General features: G+C 40.3%; 2 protein-coding genes across 3 annotated transcripts; one reads left to right on the top strand and one right to left on the bottom strand.

The window, feature by feature from the left end:
* Nucleotides 1-4,694: 4,694 nt before the first annotated feature.
* Nucleotides 4,695-13,432, bottom strand: lrp13 (low-density lipoprotein receptor related-protein 13). Its single transcript, XM_075469152.1, has 20 exons — nt 13,413-13,432; nt 13,156-13,352; nt 12,695-12,910; nt 12,401-12,598; nt 11,886-12,101; nt 11,576-11,805; nt 11,121-11,250; nt 10,688-10,875; nt 10,387-10,573; nt 8,724-8,936; nt 8,462-8,645; nt 8,192-8,393; nt 7,646-7,807; nt 7,253-7,453; nt 6,412-6,958; nt 6,220-6,339; nt 5,988-6,095; nt 5,656-5,889; nt 5,203-5,578; nt 4,695-4,800 (listed from the first exon to the last, which is right to left on the bottom strand). Exons 1-20 carry the CDS (start codon nt 13,430-13,432, stop codon nt 4,695-4,697), a joined length of 4,035 nt encoding a protein of 1,344 aa, XP_075325267.1.
* Nucleotides 13,433-14,036: 604 nt separating this feature from the next.
* LOC142382437 (mothers against decapentaplegic homolog 2) lies at nt 14,037-23,714 on the top strand. 2 transcript variants are annotated; one of them, XM_075468281.1, is made up of 11 exons: nt 14,037-14,209; nt 15,612-16,017; nt 17,467-17,556; nt 17,761-17,954; nt 18,370-18,504; nt 18,721-18,783; nt 19,564-19,617; nt 19,813-20,025; nt 20,170-20,307; nt 21,095-21,239; nt 21,371-23,714. In XM_075468281.1, exons 2-11 carry the CDS (start codon nt 15,782-15,784, stop codon nt 21,492-21,494), a joined length of 1,392 nt encoding a protein of 463 aa, XP_075324396.1. In that variant the 5' UTR covers nt 14,037-14,209; nt 15,612-15,781; the 3' UTR covers nt 21,495-23,714. The 2 variants fall into 2 exon arrangements, with proteins under 2 accessions (XP_075324396.1, XP_075324395.1); XM_075468280.1 differs by having other exon boundaries at nt 18,721-18,795.
* Nucleotides 23,715-24,995: the final 1,281 nt, after the last annotated feature.

The raw sequence follows: 24,995 nt of genomic DNA, 5'->3' as shown, positions 1-24,995 counted from the left end.
GCAAGTCTGCTCTCACCTGTCAAGAGAAAGCCATTTCATAAACAAGCTGATTTACATTAAAAAAATGTATCAATCCATTTTCTACTACATAAATGTTGCCCCTCTGAAAAGGAAGGTAATCAGTCAGAAGAGGTTGGCTCCTTGGTATAATTAACAGCTGTGTGCTTTAAAGCAGACTGCAAGAAAGCTGGAGAGACAGTGGCATTCCTCTAATTTAGAAGAGTCTCAATTAGTCTGGAAAGATAGTTTAATAACGTATAAGAAAGACCTTCGTAAAGCTAGAACTGCTTATTATTCATCATTGATATAAGAGAATAAGACTAATCTCAGGTTTCTTTTCAGCACTGTAGCCAGTCTGACAAAGAGTCCGAGCTCTGTTGAGCCAGGTATTCCTTTAACTCTCAGCAGTGATGATTTCATGAGCTTCTTTATCAATAAAATTGTTTCTATTAGAGAGAAGATTGATGGAGTCCTTCCAACTATTATCAGTGATGTATCATCAAGTACAGCAGCTTTAGAAGTATCTTTAGAACCTGATTTGTATTTAGACGGCTTCTGTCCAGTTGATCTCTCTGATCTAACAACAGCAATAGTCTCTTCTAAACCATCAACTTGTGTTTCAGACCCAATCCCAACCAAGCTGTTCAAGGAGGTTTTCCCATTAATTGACACTTCCATATTGGATTTGATCAATCTGTCTTTGTTGACAAGATATGTACCTCAGCCTTTTAAGGTTGCTGTAATTAAACCTTTACTTAAAAAATCTACTCTTGACTCAGAAGTGTTAGCTCATTATAGACCTATATCCAATCTCCCTTTTATGTCTAAAGTTCTTGAAAAAATAGTTGCAGCTCAGCTATGTGATCATTTACACAGAAATAATCTGTTTGAAGAGTTTCAGTCAGGATTCAGAGTGCATCATAGCACAGAAACTGCACTGCTGAAAGTTACCAATGATCTCCTCTTAGCCTCTGATAGCGGACTTGTGTCTGTGCTTGTCCTGTTGGATCTCAGTGCTGCATTTGATACGGTCGATCACAGTATCTTATTACAGAGACTTGAACATGTTATTGGGATTAAAGGAACTGCATTAGGCTGGTTTAAGTCATATTTATCTGATAGATTTCAGTTTGTTCTTGTAAATGAAGAATCTTCCTCACACACCAGAGTAAGTCATGGAGTTCCTCAGGGTTCTGTGCTTGGACCGATTCTTTTCACTTTATACATGCTTCCATTAGGTAACATTATTAGACAGCATGGCATAAATTTCCATTGCTATGCTGATGATACCCAGTTGTACTTATCTATAAAAACCAGATGAACCCAATAGGTTGGTCAGACTACAAGCATGTCTTAAAGACATAAAGTCCTGGATGACTCAGAACTGTCTGCTTCTAAATTCAGACAAAACTGAAGTCGTTATCTTTGGACCTGAGCGCTTCAGGGAGAAATTGTCTAGCTATATAGAACCTTGGAGTTATTTTTGACCAGAATTTATCATTTGACTCGCATATAAAACAGGTTTCTAGGACTGCCTTCTTTCATCTTCGTAATATTGTTAAAATCAGGAACATCTTGTCTCAGAGTGATGCAGAAAAAAGTCCATGCATTTGTTACTTCAAGATTGGACTACTGTAATTCTTTATTACAGTAGTCCAATTCTCTGAAAAGTCTTCAGTTGATCCAAAATGCTGCAGCCAGAGTTCTGATGAGAACTAGTAGGAGAGATCATATTTCTCCAGTTTTAGCTTCTCTTCATTGGCTCCCTGTTAAATTCAGAATAGAATTTAAGATTCTTCTCCTTACATATAAAGCTCTTAATGACCGAGCTCCATCATATCTTAAAGATCTCATTGTAAGATATTTTCCCAACAGAGCACTTAGTTCCCAAACTGCAGGTTTACTTGAGGTTCCCAGAGTTTCTAAAAGTAGAATGGGAGGGAGAGCCTTCAGTTATCAGGCCCCTCTCTTGTAGAATAAGCTGCCAGTAAATGTCCGGGAAGCAGACACCCTTTCCACTTTTAAGACCAGGCTTAAAACTTTCCTTTTTGATAAAGCTTATATGATCCTGAAACATCCCATAGTTAAGCTGCTATAGGCCTAGACTGCTGGGGGGGCCTCATCTGTCACACCTTTCCTCACTTTACTCTCTTTATGTATATGTGACATTATTGTGGTCATTAACTCGTGTTTCCCTGTTCCAACAGATATCCTTTGAATGGTGTTACAGTGCCCCCCCCCCCCCCTTTCTGTCTTCTCAAACCCCAGCTGGTCGAGGCGGATGGCCACCCTTCCTGAGTCTGGTTCTGCCAGAGGTTTCTTCCTGTTAAAAGGGAGTCGTTTCTCTCCACAGTCGCCTCAGGCACGCGCAGGACGGGAGATTGGACCGCAAAAAAAAAAAAAAAAAAAAAAAAAGTTTCGGTGCAATCTGTTGGTTTCCTTAGCTAGGAAATTGTTTTTGAATTGGCTCTATATGAACGAAATGGGTTATTTTATGAATAATTATGATTACAATTAATTAAATTCCAATTGGCTTGAATTGGACTTTATCATCTAAGTGCCTTGAGATGACATTTGTTGTATTTGGTGCTATATAAATAAAAATGAATTGAAATGAATTGAATTGAACCAGAACCAGGAGAGAGCAGCAGGGATTCCCAGAACTCAGAACCTCAGCCTAGGCAGCTGCTCTTTCAGAAAGTCATCAACACCTGTTTAAAACAATAACTTCTCTATCCTGATAAAAAGTTATTGGAACCTATATTCTTTTTTTAAAATGTGTTTCTTCTGACATTTTAACCGTCTTGTTGGTGTTTCTGAATGTATCGACTTGGAAGCTAGAAACAAATGGGATTAATAAGGTTGTTTAAATTTTAACTTTAGCACCATTTTGAATATAGGACTTTCACTTCTGAGCATTTAAAAGCAGCCAAAGGCCACCTAAAGAAAAACTACTCTTGACATAAAAGTGCATTGCTAAATATTGGTTATTGAGCCACAATAAAGTATCACATTTGCTTTCAGACCTACCTTTACTGTATCTTCTCACCGTAGGGACAGTCCTGATTAACCAAAAAAGTGCCAACTCTGGCAAAACCTCTTTTCCGTTTTGAATGAATGATAGAATATCTGAGCTGAGCATGTTTTTATATGGCTGCGGATGCTATGACACCAACGTAATGTACAAAAGACACTCCAGCTCTTTTTCACCAATCATTAAAAATGAATAATTTAAACATCCACAGATAGACTGAAATTAGAGGGCTAAGAAATCTTAGAAGATAATGAAAGAGTAAGTGCACCAAAAGTGGCTTCATAACTAAAGCAAACATGTGTTTTGTGGTTGCGGTGTAAACAAGAACACGCTGGTTTAGACTTTAAATAAATTGACAAATTCTTGGTCATTATGGGCTACATAAATTAAAGTGTAGTTCCACTACATTTCTTACAGAACTCATTTCACACTCGACTTGCTCTTGAAAAAAAAAACACAGATTTATCCCTTTATGCTTTTAATTTGGTGTCAGGAGAAAATACAAATCACAAAATACATTTTCCAGTGAATGTACTCAAGTACTCCATTTCACTTCACTGGATTCTTTTAAAACTACCAGTTATCAGGACTGCTTCAAGGTTGAGCTTTTAGCTACTTTGCTAAAATACATGAGCAAAGCAGTCCGATCTTAGTTCTGGGGCTCAGTTTCTTGTAAAGTGTTCTGAAGTTACTTTGAGCAAAGCAAAAAAAAAAAAAAAAATTCTGTACTTTAGTTGAAAATGGGCAGCATTTAGAGCTTTCCTGGCATTGACCACTCAACATGACAAGCCACATTTAACATCTCCACACATAGGGTGCCAATATTTAGACTGAAATCTGCTTCAGCTGCCTTTTAATCATTTCTGCACAATGTAATTTCTCCCAAATAATTAGCACAAGTTAAATTTCTAGCCACAAGCAAACTACATAAATTTTGAAATGATGCAAAGATCAGCCAACACCATTACATTTACCATTTTAGCTCCTTGGATCGTTATGCCCATTTGTACTTAAAGTAGCCCATTCCATCAGCAAGCTGACCTTTCTGGTAAATGCATTTTATTTGCTGCATAAGACACATGCAGGGAGAAGCCTGTGAGCCATCTAAGTTTTATTCTGCATTTTTGGAAGTTGACATCAAGCAGGATATACAGTCCATTTATTTAAAAAAAAAAAAAAAAAAAAAAAGCCTGCATTGGTTGGCATTTTAAATTGAAAAATTAACCTTGGTAATAGCAATAAGCCAATTACCATCTTGGTAAGCCAATTATTGAAATACTGTTTTAGGACTAAACCATGAGTCAAGGCAGAAAGATTAATTTAGGGAATGCTTTTAAATATTTCCTTTGCATTTTTAACAAGATGTTTGTTACCACATGCAAGGGGGAGAAAAAAAAAAAAAAAAAAAAAAAAAAAAACCGATGTGATGTCCAGAGCCAAGCTGTACCAGTGCTAAAGAGGGAGCTACATTTATAGGCAATGTGCAACCAACAGTAAACTATACTGAAATAACTTCAGACAACAATTGAAAATGAAGACCATTTATTTAAAATGTCACTGTCCATATATCAGCGTCAATCCACAGACGATGCTGCTTCCTGTGAAGAGGAACAGAAGTCAGAATCCCAGAGGTGCAGCAAAAGACAAAAACAGTTTAAATTTAGAGGAGATCCACCTCTGGTTTGTCTGCATCTGCCAGGGTGGTCGCTGCTTTGTTCTCCAGGTCAGTCATGCTCATTGCTTTTGATGCCTCTGGGCTTGCCCTCCTGCAGAAGAGAATTACATCAATCTAATTTTGCAACTCCAGAAGTCCACTACCAGAAAAACAAAGATATGTTTGTTAATCTTTACTTTAAATTTTGACTGCAATTCAATTCTATTTATATAGTGCCAAACAACAAATGTCAAAGGCACTTAATAGTCTAATTCAAGTTAATTGAGTTCAATTGTAATCATAAGCAAATCAATTTCAAAATTAACCCAATTCAAAAAATTCCTAGCTAAGAACAAACAGAATGCTCTGAAACTTATATTACCTTACTATTCAGAGACATGCTCAACACTTCTATACCTGCTCAATATAAGAGCACTCAGTATTGCGTTTAAGCTACAGAACACTCCAATTGATTGAGGGGAACATAGATTGGAAGCCAAGATTCATTAGTAACCTTGATGCAGCACTTTTCCTTTTAACCACCACTGCAATCACAGCTATGACCACAACCCCTGCGCAGAGGCCCACCACGCCGTAGATCATGGGACCCTGGGTTGCCTTTGAGAGATGCTCCTGACAAGAGTCACCACTGTAGCCCTCAGAACACACACAGGAAACTTGTCCCTGAATGTCCACACAATGCCCGTTGCCACTGCAGCTCCTCTGGCTGCACTGCTGGGCTTCCAGGTTCATGAGCTGAATGCTGACATTCAGGAAGGTGTCTGGGTCAGTCACTGCAGAAGGGGGAGGGTGTGTGGAGGAAAGGGAGGGGCTGCGAGGCTTGGGGGGTGGCGAGACCTTTGCTCCTGACCACTGCTTAAGACCGACACCTGTAAAAGAGATTTTTGCCAAAAAGTGTCAGATGCTTAATCGATTTTAAAGTTTGCCCTTAAGTGCAGAGACTCACAGTTTTCATCCGAGTGGTCTGAGCAGTCAACATGCCCATCACAGAATTTCTCAACAGGTTGGCATGAGATTTGATCCAAACAAGGCCTGCTTCCAGCTGGGCAGCTTTGCTCAGGGATGCAGTTTGTGTCTTTTACACTGACGTGGTTGTGGGCACACATGCATGTCCGACCTGCTGGGGTGGCGAGGCACAGGTGCTGACAGCCGCCATTGTTTTCTGCACACTGGTTGGAACCTAATTTAAAGAGCAATGTTAAGAAACTGCTAGATACTAGTGCAGGTCATTTTGACAACACATCACTGCATGACTCAAATGTCATGCGATGTTCTTACCTGCCTGCAAGGACTTGCTAAAAGCCTTCAAGCTGACCACTTGAGCACCAACCTCAAACCACAGTTTTTTTTGTTGTTCATCATCTCTGTACCAGAGCCTGGTCATGTCTGAAGGATATGGATTCATTAAACTATACAAACATTTGAGCAAGTCAACAAGTTATCTGAATTACTGATATTAAAGTAACCCAGTGACTGAGGGGTTGTGAAGTAAAGGAAAAGGATCCATTACCGCTGACAGTCATCCAGAGCAGCGTGTTGTCACCCAGAGCCACAGCAGTCAGGCCATCACCAGCCTCCAGCTCCCTGTATCCAGAGCCATCAAAATTGACAGAGCCAATTGTCCCCATTCCTAAGAAATTCCAAGAATACCAATCAGAGCCCATTTTGCAAATGGCAATACAATTTATTTTTAAGATCTTACCAGTGTTAGCCCAGTAAACTGTATCCCCGTTTTTAGAGAAGACTAAAGATTTGGGCTGAACTGCATCCTGGCACACAACTCTTCTCTCTGCTCCATCCATGTGGGCGCATTCTACTGCAGCTTTGTCATTTGTATCTGGCAGGTTCAGATTTGTGAAGCAAACTCTCCCTGTGGGAGGGTGGAGGGCAATATCCTCAATTCTGCCAATGCCATCCTTTATGAGAACAGCTGTGTGTGTCCCAGTTTTTGAGGTGACCTGCAGGCGGGGCTGTTGGTTGCTGCTCCAGAACGTGTTAAGGGTTATCCAGTCGAGTGCCATGGCAGTGATTGAGTCATCCAGCAGTTTGAAGAGCTGGCCTTGGGAGGTCAATGCAGAGTCCTTCAGCTTGAAGGAGTTGAGTGAACTTGAGCCACCATCACTCAAGATTAGAGTGTGCTCACGCAAACTGTAGTCCAGGATGGTGGCTTCGTTGACACTGGGGACCTGCAGAGCCAAGTGTTCAGGCCAGCCCTTCAGGTCTGCTGCTGCTTGGGACTGCAAGTAGATCTACAGAGAAGGTTGACATAATTTGCAGAAATGCATTAGTATTGTACAACAAGTAGACATGTGGCCAGCATTCAATTAGTCTAGCATTAAGACCAAGTCAGCCCTCCAGGGAATTTGTGCCCTAGGGTAGTCCAGGTTTTAAGATATTTAAACCAAAATGTTTAAACTTTAACCCAGCTCTAGTCAGGGACAGAATCCAATTTCCAACTGATTGCAATAAGTTGACAAGAGTCTTCTTCCCCAATGTTCCATTTGTAATCCTAGTGAGTGAAATTCTGCAGGAAAGCAAAAAACCTGTGTGACTGTAGATGGAGACAGCAACAGCAGAAATGTTGACGTGACCAGGGTGGAGCAGGTGAGGCCATCCTCAGCCAATAAGAGACCAGAGGGACACTTGCACACAGCCTTGCGTCCAGGGGCCAACACACACATGTGGGAACAGTCTGTCTTCTTGCAGGGGTTCCCAGTATCCATCTGGAGGCTTGGGTGGATGATCTGAAACAGCAAATTTGTTTACCGTTGTTCACCCAATACAAGTTACCTCTTTAAGAATTTTCCAATCATGTTACATATCAAAGATGGATTATAATGACAACTGCTTTATGCACTTTTATACAAAATAAACCATCAGTGTCCATTTAACACCATCAAGCCTGTTCCCACCAATGAGTAAATATCTTTGCTTACCTTCACAGCAAAAGGTTGCCTGAGTCTTTTCAGGATAACTTGATGGTTTTTACCAGACAGTCTAGCAGCCTGCACAAGTCTCCTCTTAGCATCTGACCAGTACAGCATATCATTGAACACTGCCACAGAGAATGGATTGGTAGTCTCTTTCATCTGAAGAATCTGAAAGTAGAAGTTATACATGGTACATCCTTTAAAGTCAATGCCAATTTGACATAACCCTTTAAAGTAGATCAATTAATCTGTTCTTGAGCAGTGCTGAAGGAGTACAACAATTTCTTTCCATTTTAAATCAGCCTCTTCAAAGGATATTCCCTGTGTGGTAGAGACTTTCAGAGAGACAAGTTAGTTCACAAAAATATTAGGCACACTACAGAATGAAATAGAAGGGGTCAAGTCTGTATACCCTTCAAAAACGAGGTCATCTCTGGGCCACTGAGGGGGAAAGTCCATTGTAAAGCCACTTATGGTACATTTAATCATGGCCATTACAACTTTTACATTGGTGTTCAAGTTGATTTAAGCCTGACCCTGAAATCCCTTTACCTTAAGGTTGTCACCATCTAATGTGGCAGATCCGATCACCCTCAGTCTCTCATCTGTCCAGTAGATCCTATCAGAAATGGTGTCCACTGCTATGCCACCTGGCCAGCCTAAACTGGAGTTTACTACTGCCCTCCTGTCAGAACCATCCATCCCAGCACGCTCGATCTTCACTATACTCCCAATCTCTGTCCAGAACATCAGTCTGGAAGAAAAAAAAGATACTTTAAATATTGGTCTTCCAGAATATTGACCTTAAAAATAGATACCAACCCTTTTTGTGGCAGCAGCACCAGAGAACGGGGCTGATCCAAGTCTTCATCCAGTATTATGCTTCTATCCAGTGACTTCACTGAGGTTTTTGCTAGTTTGATGGCAACAATCTGATTGTTGACCCCATCAATCCAGTACAGGTTCCTCCCGAGCCAGTCCACAGCTACAGAATCAGCTCTAACACCTGTTGAAACATACCAAGGTTGTATCCTCAACTACTAGTCCTTAGTTCACCTGATCTAAATTATTGGGTTGTGCCAACCTTTAACCACAGTTCCTGTGGACTTCTGGTCCAGCGAAGACCATCTTATTGTCTCAGTGTCCACACCAACCCAAAAGACCTTCCTATCTCTCCAGTCATAGTCCAGTGAGAGAATGGACTTCTTAGCCGAGGATGACAACATATCTAGGCTTCCACTACGCAAGCCATACAAGTAAAGGTCCGTTTGAACTGATGACAACAGGAAGGGTTCACCTGAGAAATAGAACCATCAGCAAGTCATTAGTGTGCTTCATCGTTTCCCCTTATGGAGGCCTTTCAAAGGCAATAGCAAAGAAATATAGCTGCAAGCAGCGATGTGGGGGTCCTAGCAGAATGGCCCAATAGGCAAGGCTCGGGCTGCTCAGGAAGGTGTTGTGAGTCCATGCATCAAGTTTGGCATCGATACAATGCATCGCAGAGATACGGCCAAATGTCCCGTTTGCGCGTCGGCGTAGAGTTTGATTGGCTGCTGTGGTTAAACGGAAGTGAAATAAAAACATCCACATGATAACTTATGTGCGGCTTGGTCTGAAGATTCTATGTGCCAAGTCCCGTGGAGATTGGACAATCTCAGTGGCCTGAAATGCTTTTTGAAGGTTTTTGATTAAATTCAAAATGGCGGATAATCCAAAATGGCGCAGATGACGTCATGAGGTGCGTTGACCTTGTCTGCATCCAGGGATTCCATTGGTACCTCATTTGTGAAATGTGGTCCAAAGATATGAGCAAAAATACATTTTGCTACTTATAGCACCACCTATTGGCCAAACGTCAAACTTCTTGGGCCTCTTACCGTTGTGGTCATAAGTTTGATGTCATAATATCAAATGGTTGCCAAGATATGGCCTCACTTCCGGTTTGGCGGCGTCAACCTCGAGTTTGATTGGCTTTTATGGAAAATTGGAAGCCTAATTCAAATTTCCACACGATAACTTTTGTGCGGCTTGCTCTTAAGAGTCTGTGCCAAGTTTTGTGATAATTGGACAATCTCTGTGACCTGAAATGCTTTTTTAAGCTTTGATAAAATTAAAAATGGCAGAAAATCTAGGCATACGCAAATTGACGTCATAGGATGCGTTGGACTTGTCATGATCCAAGGATTCCAACGATGTCTCATTTTTTAAATTTGGACCAAGTAGTCAAAAGTTATTAGGCTGAATGCACTTTTAACTTTGATGTGTTGGTGGTGCTAGAGAGTAAGCTCTTGGGGCATGAAAATTCTTGACTTTGGCACTTGGCTGATTACATGTGCCAAATTTCACAACTGATCAATAATAATAGGAAAAGCTACTAACACAATGGGTTCCTGCAGCTTTGCTGCTAGGACCCCCAATTAGTCTCAATATCGAGAGTGGTTGACATTTCTGGAAATATACTTTAATGGACATTTTAAGCTGTTGTCAGGTACTTCAAAGAGATAGGAATGGAAAAAGAATGTTTTAGATGCATTTTAAGTGGATTCATCATCTTGGGAGTCTTTGGCTAGACTGATTTTCCTACATTCTAGACTTTGGCATCTGCTGTTTCAGACATGACTGGACCCTCTGAGATCATTCATATCCCAAAAAGCAAACTATACTTTTATGTTCCAAGACATCTCCTTAAACTAGACTTTGGCAGTTTTGAAGTAGGAAGAACACCCCCAGTATGGACAGGACTTTACCTGTGATCTTGCATTGGTGTCCACCTGCTTCCATTATAAAGCCTGGATGGCAGTCACACTGGTATGAGCCGAGTGTATTGATGCACAGATGACTGCACACACCAGATGTCTGGCCTTCACACTCATCAACATCACCACATGTCAGTCCATCCTCCAGGAGTTTGTACCCTGCTGCACAGTGACAATGCTACAGAAACCACAGAAAACAGAAGCTGTAATCATGTAGAAGGAAAGCAAGCAGGCAAGCCCTGCAGTTTCATATTGTCCCAACATGTTAAGTCCCTACATAGTCTCTCCTCACCGTTCCCTGAGGTGTGCTGTAGCAGCTTTGAGTGCAGTGCTTATCAGCCTCTGCACAGGCTACCTGGCAGCTGCCTCCCTCATCTGAGCCATCTGCACAGTTTGTAATGCCGTTGCATACCAGAACTGGATCCAAGCACTCCTGACTCCTACACTGGAACTCATGAGGGAGGCATGTAACCATTCCACCTGGTGAGTACACATTGCAGAAAGGGGAACCCACGCACACCAATAGTGTTAAGATTTGTGATAATTTTAGGTTGCCGAGAGCACAAGCATGTCACCAACTAAACTTGGTGGTGTGCCCATTAGCCATTTACCAATATATTTGGTCACGTACACTTAGATACCAACTAGAACTTATCAGTTAAACTGCCATTACCATTCCACTTGAATTTTTTTAATACCTCCAATCATACAATGTATCTACTCACATTCAGTTTCATCACTACCATCGTCACAATCCTTCATGCCATCACACCTCCATGGTGCAGGGATACACTTAGTCTTTGACTTGCAAAACCATTGGAAGTCTCCACAATTCAGTGAATCCACAGGACAATCCTAAAGAGGACCAGATAGTTAATTTCATTATTTAGTCTGCCACTATGATTTGATCTGGTTTGAAAAATCAAGGCAACACAGCTCTGAATGTTTGGCCTTGAAGATAAAGTACTTTTCAGGGACACAAGCCTTCTACTTCTATAGGAGTTTCCTGATCCACAACCATCTTACAGGGGCAACTCAGGGGGAGAAAAAAAAAAAAAAAAAAAAAAAAAAAAAAAAAAAAACTTAGGAGCACAGACTGCAGTCATTTTTACTTTAAATTTTCTTTCCTTACTGTTTAATCCAGAAGAACTACCCCAACAAACCCATGTTTAGCATTCACCTTCTCATCAGTGCCATCTATGCAGTCCTGGTCTCCATCACAGATCCACTCATGCACCAGACACTCTTTACTCTGGGGGCAGCGGTGTTTGGTGGCACAGTCTGGCGCTTTAGTGCAGTCCTCTTCATCCGAGCGGTCCCAGCAGTCTGGGTGACCATCACAACGCATAGTGGCAGACACACACTGGCCACTGGTACACCTGAACTCTGTTGCACTGCACTCCTCATCAGCTATAGGAGTGAGGGTAAAGGTAAACATTACAGACAAGAAAAGGCATCTTCCAGGTAGTGCACAGTCACATCCAACATACCACAGGTGGCCTCATCACTGCCATCTGCACAGTCCCTCTCGCCATCACACAGGAAGTTACTGGGAATGCAGCGGCTCTTGTCATCACATTGGTGAACACAACCTTCCATGTATTTGGCACATTCCAGTTCATCAGAACGGTCTTGACACTGAGGAACGCCATCACACACCTGGCTCTTGTCTATGCACTTCTTTCCATGGGCACACTGGAACTGGCCTGCAGTAGACAAATGAAACAGCCATGTTAAGCAGATAAGACAACTGAGACCATAGAGGCTGTATAGCATAGAAGAAATATATAAATAATCCCTGAAGTCATAAGTTTACCAGCTATAGTGATACCTGCAAAGTCTTCAGTCTTGGAAAGCACAATATTTGTATGAACAGGTTTCCTCAAAGTACGTCACGAGTATATGCTCAAGTCTTTGCATTCACAGAATACACATTACTGATAAGGTGGCTGAGCACTATGCTAAATTTGCCTCCAAGAAAGACAAAGCTGCATAAATTAGTTACCAGTTTCACATTCTGATAGGCAGTCTTCCTCATCTGAGCCATCTCTGCAGTCTGCTTCCCCATCACAGACATGGTTGTAGTGGACACAATCAGAGTTATCCTTGCAGGGTTTGGAACCTAAAGGACACCTTATGGGAACAGACTGACTAGAGACAGTTGACACAGGAGCTGTAATGGGCTCTTCTTCCTCTTGGTCATCTGAAGTATCAAAAGGATGGATAAATATTACTGAAAGTTTAATACCCTCTATATATATACACACACAGCAACAGACTGAAACTTGACTGAACATACCACATTTGGCCTCATCAGTGCCATCCAAACAGTCCCTCTCCCCATCACAGACAAAGCTCGCAGGCAGGCAGCGGCTGTAGCCGTCACACTTGTGAACACAGCCTTCAGTTTGCTTAATGCACTGCTGTTCGTCAGAGTGGTCCTGACACTGAGATACACCATCACACACCTGGTCCTTGTCAATACACATCTTTCCGTGGGCACACTGGAACTGAGCTGTTTGGATGCAGATATTGATTAAGATAAACCAAATCAACTGTGTAGCTTTTTGGCAATTGAACGTTTTGAAAATTTTTTTTTCTCATTGAACAGGGTTGTTTTCTTGCATAAAAAATAAGTGTCGGGGTTTGTGTAGGTCAACCTGGTTTTAAAGAAATGCACAGATCTAATTTGTCCATTTCCACAAAACATTTTACACATTTGATATTTTTAAAGTGTGAAAAAAAAAAAAAAAATCTTACTTTCACTGCATCCAGATTCACAGTCCTCCTCATCTGAGCCATCCTTACAGTCAATCTCTCCATCACACACATGGCTATAGAGAATACATTCTGAACCATCCTTGCACAGTTTAGAGCCCAGGTGGCACTTCTTTTGACTGTCTCCAGGTGAAACAACTAGATTGATCAAGTGAAAAACAAAGGGCATAATGACTTGACTGCAAAAGCGAAAACATACAGCAAATAAAAACGAGAAATTTTAGTAAACTGCCCCTCACCTTGCAAGGCCCCTGCCCATAACGCCACACAGAGTAACAACCATCCTCCCATCGCCACAGACAAAATACAAGAGACCACATTCAACCAAGCACTGATGTGTGGCGTTTATATAAAGGTACCAGGTGACGCTAATTCAACCTAATTGAACACCTGAGAGAGGGGAGGAGCATAAACGTCATCATTAAAAGTTGTTTTAAAGAATAAAAACAGAATAAAAACTTGTACAAATAGCAGCTTCTTCGAAATGCTTAGCTTGTTGTTGTTTTTGTATCATCATCATTATTATCATTATTATCATTATTATCATTATTATTATTATTATTATTATTATTATTATTATAAACTATTCGTGTACTCTTAGAGAGAATTTAATAATTTATGGGGGAAAAAATAATGTTCTCTTTTATGAAAGCACAGCAGACGAACTTATTTAGCCTTCGTGTTTATTTGAATGATGGGACAATGACATTAATAAATATCAGCAAATAAATACTAAGAATTGCCAAGGACATCAACCAGTATTCAGAGTACGTCCTCTTGCAGTCTTCCAATCAGTTTTTGAATAGGAGGGATTAAGAGCTCTTGCGTAGCTATCACGTTTGTTTTTCTGTTCCGGTCTAGCTAACCTAGCTAGCTAGCTACAGTAGCGCTGTTAGCAACTTGAGAGGAGCCTACAAGCCTTGTCAAAATTAGCTGCTGTACAGTAACGTTCAGGTGTTTTAATGTGAACAAAGTATTCAGAGGACTGCCCGCATCTTTTATTTCTAGAAGTGGAAATTTGGACATTAAAACTGGGGTAACTATGGAAGTGCTTTTAGCTGCTTTCTCGACTTTGAAGCATGTTGTTTTGAGGCAGAGATGATGTAGCCTCGTTAGCCAGCGGGAGCCAGGGCTCAGTTTGGAAGAGTTCGTCCAAGATGCTAACTCATTTTGTTTGGTAAAATGCATACAGTCAAGTTGCTACGTTGAAATGAAACATCGCAGCGTTTAAAAACACAAATTAACCTTTTGTAACGTTGGGTTAACCTCATTCCGGGTGTTTCTGACAAGCTGAAATTAGATCACAAAGTCGCGCGACTTGACTGTTGCGCACAGGAGGTTTTTTCGCGGATCACAACAAAAGGATTTTTGATAACAAGCTGGTAGCTAGCTTAGTTAAGCTAACGTTAGCTACTTTAGCTATGTACATACTTCCCAGTGAATTGGCTTTGATTTAGTGGGATGCGTTAGTTACAGGTTTCCACGTATACATTTCAACCAACATTATTTCAGCATCTTGAAAGAAAAATACTAGTGAATATTATGTTGTGATTTGAGTCCAGCAGGCTCCCTCGCCAGGTAGCCAACAGCCGGCCTGCTCAAGCCAGTTTGTGGTAGCACCGGGAGGGGTGGGGGGGTCTGTCACAAAATACTCCGTTCACATAAATTTGGTAGCGTTCTCTAGGTTATTAAGTAAGCTTGTAAATAGCTCGTCGTGATTGCTTCAATGTACAAAATGCAACAGCAAGTTAATTTTACAAGTTTGCAGGCTGGCTATTCGGATGTCAATGCAATGTTTGTGACAAGCTAATATCAAGTGGACATCCCTGCTGATTACTAAACCTTCAGTTTAGCACAATGTACTGTTTTGTCAAAATGCTAGTGACAAAACAGCCCTAATATTTAATTTTTCTGTGCTGTAACAGATAACTGCATGCTATTTATTGGGGTGTAACTGGTCGCAAAGTTCCCGGTACTACATGTGTTTGAGTGTTGGGGTCACTTTTGATTGCCATTGTAAATGTGAGCTTTAAGCACTAACATTCTATTTGTAGCCATTAATCTTGTATTAATGCTATGTTGTCAGTATTATTGAATAAATGCTATAGATTTTTTTTAAACTTGCTAGTCTAGATTTTCAGAGTGTTTGTCAAGCTTAAATCTTATTTCTCATATACACGATGGTAGCTGACAAAAAGGCAGGTTATCAGATCAGCATTTCCTGAAGCGTGTCCCAGCGTGGAATTCAGGCTTATTAAATTTGGTACTTCGATCTTCAAACTGTATTTGTCTTCATTCAGACTGGGACTGTTCATGACAAACATACTTACCATTACACTTTGTTTTGTTTTGTATTAATAGATGAACAAATAGGATTGTTTTTCTGGTACCATTTTGTTGTTTCTAATTACGTGCTTTGTGTGTGACTCTCTTTCAAGGTGTCCATATCTTTTGAGTGTACTCTGCTAGCGCTGGGCTCCACCCTGTGACTCATTGGTCACTGGAGGGGCTCCTCAGAGTAAGGGCCAAAACTATTGCTCCAGGTCCCCTCTGTGCGTGAGAGAGCTCAAGTTGAGTCCTCTGGAGACTCCCGGCTTGTCTGGCCAAAATGTCGTCCATCTTGCCATTCACCCCTCCTGTGGTGAAGAGGCTTTTGGGCTGGAAAAAGTCAACGAGTGGACCGGGCGTAGCTGGTAGCGGAGAGCAGAACGGCCAGGAGGAGAAATGGTGCGAGAAGGCTGTGAAGAGTTTAGTGAAGAAGCTTAAGAAAACAGGCCAGCTCGATGAACTGGAGAAAGCTATCACCACACAGAACTGCAACACAAAATGTGTCACCATCCCAAGGTATACTGGACATCTCTTGGTTCTGTTCAAAGCTGTGTCAGAAAGAGATGCCAATCTTACATTTCTGTCCAATTTAAAACAGTGAGAGCTTGGGCTGTTACTGAATGCTGATCTTCCTCTCACTTTTATTTACTTTTTTTTTTTATATATATATAGTTTCTTGCACCAAATCTTAAAGATGACAACGTTTTGAAAATGTGAACAAGTTTGATACAACATTATTCGCCCATTTAGGATGAGCTTAATATGTATCTATTTATTTACAACTTTACTGACAGACAGTCTAGCTTTTTCCTGAGAAAGGAAACATATTAAGGTCAAGAGAAGATGTTCTCTTTATCAGTCAGCCAGCCTTGATGATCCAGACTCATGCTCAGTGGGAACGTTGTGTAAGCAGATTCATTACTCACTGATGTGCTGCCAAGTACATTGTCAGATGTTTGTGTGTCTATAGATAGTGGGCTGGTTGCTATCGCCTGAGAAATGTTGTAGACCACACAATTATGTTTGCAGAGATGGAGTGGCTGGCTTGATGTGATTTATTTATTCATGTATTCACAAAAGATTTGGGAAGTATAAGATATATACATGACTCCAAGGGGCATTACTACCAGCCATACTTAAACTGCTACAGTCTGATAATGACCAGTGGGCTCATTCACCCCGCCTACCATTTACAAAGGTTGTCATTTAACGTTTGTGATGATTCTACAGTAATTGCACTGTTTTCTGCTGTTAAAAAAAAATAGTTGATTGTCAAATTTTAGTGTCTAAAATATAAAATGGCTGGAGGATAAAAGTTAGTTTCCTGCCCTGTAATGAAGCAGGCAATTGCAACTTCAGTAGGCAGTTGAGATCCCACTATAATCATATCTAGTACATGCTGTTGTATGTATTTGTTGCCTTTAACATGTAGAATTTGTCACTGCCCTGTTACTCAGAAGCAACGACCCTCATCTGTCTCCACTCCACGTTTTGTTTTTTTTGTCTTTTTGTGCATTTTCTTGTAAATGTTTTGAGAATGTCTGGAAGTGTTGGGTTTTTTGTTTTGCCAAGGTTGCCTCCTCCTTTTTTTCCCCTCCTTTGTGCCATTGTGTGTCTTCAGTGTTTTGTTTGAATGTCTCCAGATAAGTTGTGACATAAACGGCTGGAGTGAAAAGTTTTGAGTTATTTTCATTGTTTGATGCCCTTTGTCTCACTCTGTGTTCACTGTGTTGGCAGGTTCCATGTTGTATTCTTTTATTTATTCAGTTAAAAAGGCTTCTCTTATTTAAAGTTCCCATCCATCATTTCCACAACAGAGTCAATTTGATGTCTTTATTTTGCCATAAGACCCTAATAAAAGAGGCCTTTTAATGTTCACACACCCACACTGATATTTCTGAATGAGCATGTCCCATGTTTATCATTTGTTTTTTGTTTTTGTTTTGTTGTTTTCTCTGTGCACAGCAATTGCTCTGAAATATGGGGACTGAGTACACCAAATACGATAGAACAATGGGATACATCAAGCCTATACAGCTACCCTGACCAAACCAGGTGACTATCCTCAACTACTGTATGGTGTTGCATACAACTTTGATGTGGGAGAGTTGTCATTACTTTGTTGGAGGTGACGGACATTGATCCACTCAGCCAAATCCATCTCCATTACCTCCCCTTCCTGGTCATTTATAATGTGTACCCATCCCCTGTGAATCTGCTGCCCGTCTCTTAACCGTCTCCTGTATGCCCTTGAATCAGATCCCTGGATGGCCGCCTTCAAGTCTCCCACAGGAAGGGACTTCCTCATGTTATCTACTGCCGCTTATGGCGATGGCCGGACCTTCACAGCCACCATGAGCTGCGTGCCATTGAGGCCTGTGAGTATGCCTTCCACCTCAAGAAGGATGAGGTCTGCATCAACCCCTACCACTACCAGAGGGTGGAAACCCCAGGTGAGATGAACCTTTTTATCTACAAAAAAAAAAATGTGTTCAGATAGCATGTAAACATTTTAAAACCTTTGTCCATTCGCATAAATTTTAGCGTGAAAGAAAAGTGTGTTTCTCTTTCGTTTAGACCGTCTAGAATTGTTACCATATGCCATTACTACTCAGTCTTTGTGCCTTATGAAGCCATTAATCAGTTCAGTTATTCAGCTTCATTTTTCATGGAGGCTTTCGATCTTTTGTCATTGTTTTATTGCTGCTAAAAAGATGCGTATATATTCTTTTTTTCTACAATACATAAACTTGTTTCAGAGCACTCAATTATTTTCCAAATTATCATCCATAAATAAAACGACTGTCAGGAGAAAAGTTTTGAACTGATAAGGATCTAACTAATCTCTTTTGACACCCAACTCTGTAGTGCTGCCTCCTGTTCTTGTGCCAAGACACTCAGAAATCCTGCCAGAGCTGCCGCCTCTGGACGACTACACTCATTCCATACCTGAGAACACAAACTTTCCTGCAGGAATTGAACCTCCAAACAACTATATACCAGGTGGGAATGTCAAGATTTGACTGGAGTCACACTAGTGTGAAGTAAAGAAACAGTTTTTCTGAGTTGCTGTATGCACCCTACTATGAAATCCTCTGACTGTGTGTGTGTGTGTGTGTGTGTGTGTGTGTGTGTGTGTGTAGGTTTAACAAGTTATTTATTTATTATATCATGACATTAAATCAGCATATTTGTTTTCTTCTTTCATTATTTAACCAGAAACGCCTCCGCCAGGATACATCAGTGAAGATGGCGAAGCCAGCGATCAACAGATGAATCAAAGTATGGACACAGGTACCCTAGATAAGCCCATTAGTCCTTCTTTGTCTTTTTGACTGTTGCTTGTTATCATTTGTTTGAGATTTTTTTAGATGTCGTTTCACATACAGATGTTGCCTCTGTCTTAATTAGTGCTGACCTGACCGTTCTTATATTGCTGGAAAATGTCAAAAGAAGTTGCACCTCTCTTTATCAATCAATCCATAATTTCCGGTTTGTTAGAGGGAAAAAAAGATTGGCTTCATCAGGTATTTGACACGCAAGACCAGGCGGCATAGGGTGTATTTATAATGTATGAGAGCAGCATTTAATTACTGTTAAGTAAACATCAGCTCTGAATGATATTTGAGATGAGTTTCATGAATGATCAGAAAAGGTCTTGACAGCTATTTTACATCCTATATGTCAATCTCCATAAGTCTGACCATCAGTCTGGCTACATTCATTCTGGCTTGTTGTATGTTGAAAGTCATAAACAAATGTCACAAGGAGAGGCATATGTGATTCCTGTTTTAACACTCCTGGATGCTACCAACGCTCAGCTACTGAGTGTGTATGCAGTTCATGATGATCATAACAGCAACATGTCACTTATTGTTTTATATGGAATTCATTTCACTTTTTGGATAGCCAAACAGTTTATAGACAAACTGTATAATCTCAGTAAACCATCATTATGCACGTTGCAGGTGTTTATGACCATTATAAAATGTTTCTCTTTATCATTCCTTATTCAAACTGATCAGTTTTTGTCACATCCATGACTTCCTGTCTCTTTTCCAGGTTCTCCGGCAGAGCTCTCCCCTAGCACTTTGTCCCCTGTCAATCACAGCATGGGTACGTGTTTTTAGTAACACTTCGCTAGTCTTGGTATTGAATCAAGTTTATCTTGCAAACAAATTAAACAAAAAGAGTGAGGCAGTTTCAAGTGTTTGCAGTAATTTACCAACTGCGGTAGAGGGTTTTATCATTTGGAATGATGCTGAATATGTTTGACGGGGTAAACCTCACTGATGTGATCCCATTCTGTAGACCTGCAGCCGGTGACTTACTCAGAGCCAGCCTTCTGGTGCTCTATAGCCTACTACGAGCTGAACCAGCGTGTGGGGGAGACGTTCCACGCCTCTCAGCCCTCGCTGACAGTAGATGGATTCACAGATCCATCAAACTCTGAGCGGTTTTGTCTGGGCCTGCTCTCTAACGTTAACAGAAACGCCACTGTGGAGATGACCCGAAGGCATATAGGTATGGTGTCAGCTGCTGGTAGCTTTACCCTAATAAATTGTCTGTAAACAGCTTGTTGCACTCTGTTACAGCCTTCAAAAGGCATTAAATGTCTCGTAGCAGTCCCACACAAGTCTTGTTGTAATATTGTTTATCCGTTCACAGGAAGAGGAGTTAGACTCTACTACATTGGTGGAGAGGTGTTTGCTGAGTGCTTGAGTGATAGCGCTATCTTTGTCCAGAGTCCAAACTGCAATCAGAGGTATGGCTGGCATCCAGCAACGGTGTGTAAAATTCCTCCAGGTAAGAGGCTGAAGATGCCACTCTGTTACCGTTGTGTACACTGATGATGCTGATTGAAGTATAGACTGGGTAATAGTTTGTTTGTTTGTTTTTTTTTTGGGGGGGGGGTTGGTTGGGGTTAAGGCAAAGGCTGCAAGAATTAAAGAATTTGACTTATCCTGTATCCAGTGAATGTGAAAACTGTCTTTGAAATGTTTGTAGCTACTACAGAAACTGCTCAAACCACTTTTATTTACAATTTGTCTGATTTTAAAAAGAGAGATTCAGGCAGCACAAGATTAAACGTTGGCTTGGTGTTACAGCTGAGTGATGCGGACAAAAAAAAAAATCATACCTTTGTATTTATAAAAGAAACCGATAATAACATAATTTTGGTTGTGTTTACCTGTGAAATGAGTTGAATAAAGTTTGTTTATATGGTTCACTCCTGCAGTCAGGCTGCAGCTCCTCTGCAGAGCGTAGGAAGAAAATCGGGTGCTTGCTCTGTTCTAAGAACACAATTTGTCAAAGATGTTGCTCAACTTGATGGTAAATGCATTAAAGTAAATCTTGGAACAATGATGGAAAGGAATTGTAAATGAGTCCACAGCTCAAATTGTTCTCTGAGTGAAGGGAGGAATATACACTGCAACAGCTTTCCAGGGTACACAAATTGTGTCAAATAAACTGTATTCTCTGACTTTATTTATATAGATTAACAAGTCCATACAAGGCCCAGACCTAAATATTGTGTCAAGGTCATTTTTAAGAATTGCTGGTAAAACCCACATTCTCTTCCTCTTTTTAGGTTGTAATCTAAAAATCTTCAACAACCAGGAATTTGCTGCCCTGCTGGCTCAGTCAGTTAACCAGGGCTTTGAGGCTGTCTACCAGCTCACCAGGATGTGCACCATCCGAATGAGCTTTGTCAAAGGCTGGGGAGCCGAGTACCGGTGAGCCTGCAGAACTTATGTTCCCTCTTTCCACGGCTGCCAAATTACATATTTCACCCAACAAAGCGTTTTGTTAACCATGATGAATCGCATGTTGTAAGGACTGAAAACAGTGTTTCTTTATTTTCCAGGCGGCAAACTGTCACAAGCACTCCTTGTTGGATCGAGCTGCATTTGAACGGTCCCCTGCAGTGGCTGGACAAGGTCCTGACCCAGATGGGTTCTCCGTCTGCACGCTGCTCCAGTATGTCCTAAACAGCTAATGAAACACCCAAAAAAGCCCATTACAAAAATCATGAAACTCTAAAGTTATGCGTCCGTAAATGGAGTTAAAAAAAAATGGAAACCCAACTCAATCGGTTTTTACTTCATAGTATTTGTGGCCCAGTTCCACATCCCACTTTTAACTTTATACACAAACATACACACACACATAAGTATATATGTGTGCACACACACACACAGAAGATCAACTGCACCCACATTCTTGCACTCTCATAGATAAACATACAGACTTCTCAGTGAAAAAGGAAAAAATTGGCACTTTGTTACCCATCTATGTCATGCACCTTCTTAAATTGCTTTGCCCCAAATCCTTAATATTAGATCTATTTGTGGTACAAATAAAATGTATATTGGTTTTTAGTCTGGGAAGTAGGGGAAATACCAAAAATATCTGTGAATTGTTTCTCAGTGTTGAAGATGGCTTGTATAAGTAACATGAGCTTGAATGCTAAAAGGATTTTTGTTTCTGCCCACCACAACCATTGTTCTGAACCATAGTTTAGTTTTCTCTGGGAAACTTGGCCCCATCTTTTGTCAGGAGGTGGGGAGGGGGGAGGCTTGGTGACGAAACGATGGCCTTAGTGGCTGCTTTTTCTCTGAAGGAAATGCCACAATATGTTTATAAAATTTGATTGAATTTACCCTGCCACAATAATAGCCCTTTTTGACCTCGTGAGGTGTGTCGTTCTAAGACATACCTCTAAATGGGCATATAGGAATGTTGGTAAAAGAAATATTTCTGCAACAAACTAAACAAACCGCAGTCTCGGTCTGGCTATAGCTTCTTATTTTAATTTTTTATTTGTCATTATATGTCACTCCTTGTTCTTGGTGTAGTTGATTTGCATCCCCACTGAACAGCCTGGTTATAAAGATACTGGCCATGCTTGGCAGGGTGCGCTGGGCAGGGACCAGAGAATATCAGCGGTTATCAAAAAGCTTTTTTTTGGGTTTTTAACACAACACTGGGAATCCTGGGGCTCTCCAAGGTGATGCATCAGACATCTCACCAGGAGAATACTGAAAGTATTAGTGAATTAATTGTGTTCTTAGCCTATATCCCCATTGTTTTGTTACTTTTTTGTATTCTCATGTATTTTTATATATAAATATACTTCAAATTTTGTCGTTCACTTTTTATTAAAATATTTCCACAGTTGTTTCCTAAAGTGAAACGGAGGGCATGAATCATTCCTAAGTTTTACCCCAAATTTCCAACAGCATATGTGTCTGTTTAAAAAATAAATAAAAAATTTGAAAAATATATATTTATCACTGCCCTACATGTGTAGCCTATGTGTGTGTGTGTATATATGTATATATATATATGTATATATGTATACATATATATACATATATATGTAAGCCTTCATTATTTTCCAAAGAAATCTGGTGCATTTAAAGTACACAAAACAACAGACTTGACTGAATCCTCAAATCTACTTCCCTGATGATTCCAGAGATATAAGACTTTATAACAGCCATTCATTCATCTCTTCTTCTTTTATTTTTTTAAAACACATGTGACCTCGTGTAGCTTTTGGTGCTTAGTCATGCGAGTTAAAGTCAACCAGAAATAATTGGCTTTCAAAATGTTACATCAACAAGGGAGGAGAGTGACTGTGCCTGCACAATGGGACATTCTGTGTTAATGTGTGTATTGTATTTGTTCAGTCTATAAAGTACAGTATGTACAACAAACCTACTACCTTAAACTCAACTTATATGGCTGTTGCAAGTTTAACATGTCCCCCACCCCCACCACGCCTCTTGATGTAAATGCGTTTACGATATGGCACTAGTCTGTACTTTAAGTGCATCTAGTGACATTTGGATTTGGGGAACAGAACCATGTGTTAAGGGTCCAGTGTTACATTGTTTTATTATTTTTTTTATTATTATCTTTGGCCTACAACATATGAATGTGAAAAAAAGAAAAATACAAAAACTGACGTGGACCAGACATGCATATACATAACGGTAGTACAGTATGTGTGTATTTAACAGTAATCTTTTTGCAAAGCAGTCAGTACAGTAGATGTCGCAGTTGTTTTACCAGTAGAGGGCGGTATTGATAGAGCAGTTCTTTCTTTCTTCTTCTATTTTTTTGTTCTGACCATAAGCTTCTCAGGCGTGTGGCATATTATGCAGACTTCATAAAAACACTAATAAAGATTTTTATTCTCATGATTCTGTCAGCTGTTGGGTGTATTTATTTGTATCAGTGTGGGATGTTGGATGGACACATCACCTCTAAAGCAGAACAGATTCATGGATTCCTTTGGACTTTTGTCATATACGACTTAATGTTGCTGTCTCGTTGGGTTCTGGTGACTGACAGCTAAACACTAAAGTCTAAGCTTTCACTTATCAACACATAGTTTGAAACCATCTCGTCCTAAAATTAGATAAATACAATTTCGGGGGAAAAAATGCTCCCATGGGAATTGAGAGGTTAAGTAGCAGCCAGGTGCTGATGATCAAATACATTCATTAATTTATCATCAGTAAGTGTGAGCACCTCTATACAAGCAGACGTTTTGTCAGTTTGCTGGTTTGGAGCATTCAGGTGTGTGTTAACACAATGCCAAGGAGGAAAGACATCAGCAATGATCTTAGAGAAGCAACTGTTGCTGTCCATAAATCACAATTCACAGGTGGAAAACATTCAAGACAGCTGTCAATCTTCCCAGGAGTGGACGTCCCAGCAAGCTCACCCCAAGGTCAAAAACCCAAGAGCTACATCGCAGACTCTACAGGCCTCAGTTAGCATGTTAAATGTTAAAGTTCATGACAGTACAATTAGAAAAAGACTGAACAAGTATGGTTTGTATTATATAGTATAAGTTTGCAAAGCTGCATCTTAGCAAACCACAAGACTTCTGGAACAATGTCCTTTGGACAGACCAGACCAAAGTGGAGATGTTTGGTCATAATGCACAGCAGCACATTTGGAGAAAACCAAACTGCTTTTTATTCAATAAATAATGTTCATCTGAGGTTGTCGTTGCCTCATTTTAAGACCTGGTAGGAATTTTACATATCATGCCCTGATAGGTAAGACCTTAGAATAGAAACAGGCTGTACTTTATTTCAGACATGACTGTATAACTTTATATTAAATCATAGTTTGCAACGAGCTTGTGAATAATAATGCACTTAAAATATAGATAGTCACATTTATGTAAATCAATTACCCACCATGGCAGCTATCCTATTGCATCAGTATTTCCAATCTTATGGGTGATTATAAGAGAATATTTTGCATAATATAATTTTTTTAGGACTGAATTGTACACAGTTCTTGTTGGTTTGATATAAAGTTTACTGTAGTAACTTTAATTTAGTTTTATCCTATTAAAAGGTGTAGGTGCCGCTTCACAATTATTAATGAACCAACGGTCTCCTCCGCATTTAAGAGAAGCGCTAACTTTGACAAGTTCTACACAATTTTCCTTCCTCAGTTGCCGT

Source organism: Odontesthes bonariensis, chromosome 6, assembly GCF_027942865.1.
Source record: "Odontesthes bonariensis isolate fOdoBon6 chromosome 6, fOdoBon6.hap1, whole genome shotgun sequence".
NCBI classification, from domain to species: domain Eukaryota; kingdom Metazoa; phylum Chordata; class Actinopteri; order Atheriniformes; family Atherinopsidae; genus Odontesthes; species Odontesthes bonariensis.
The sequence above is the reverse complement of the archived record's forward strand: the minus strand, read 5'-3'. Positions and strand labels throughout refer to the sequence as shown.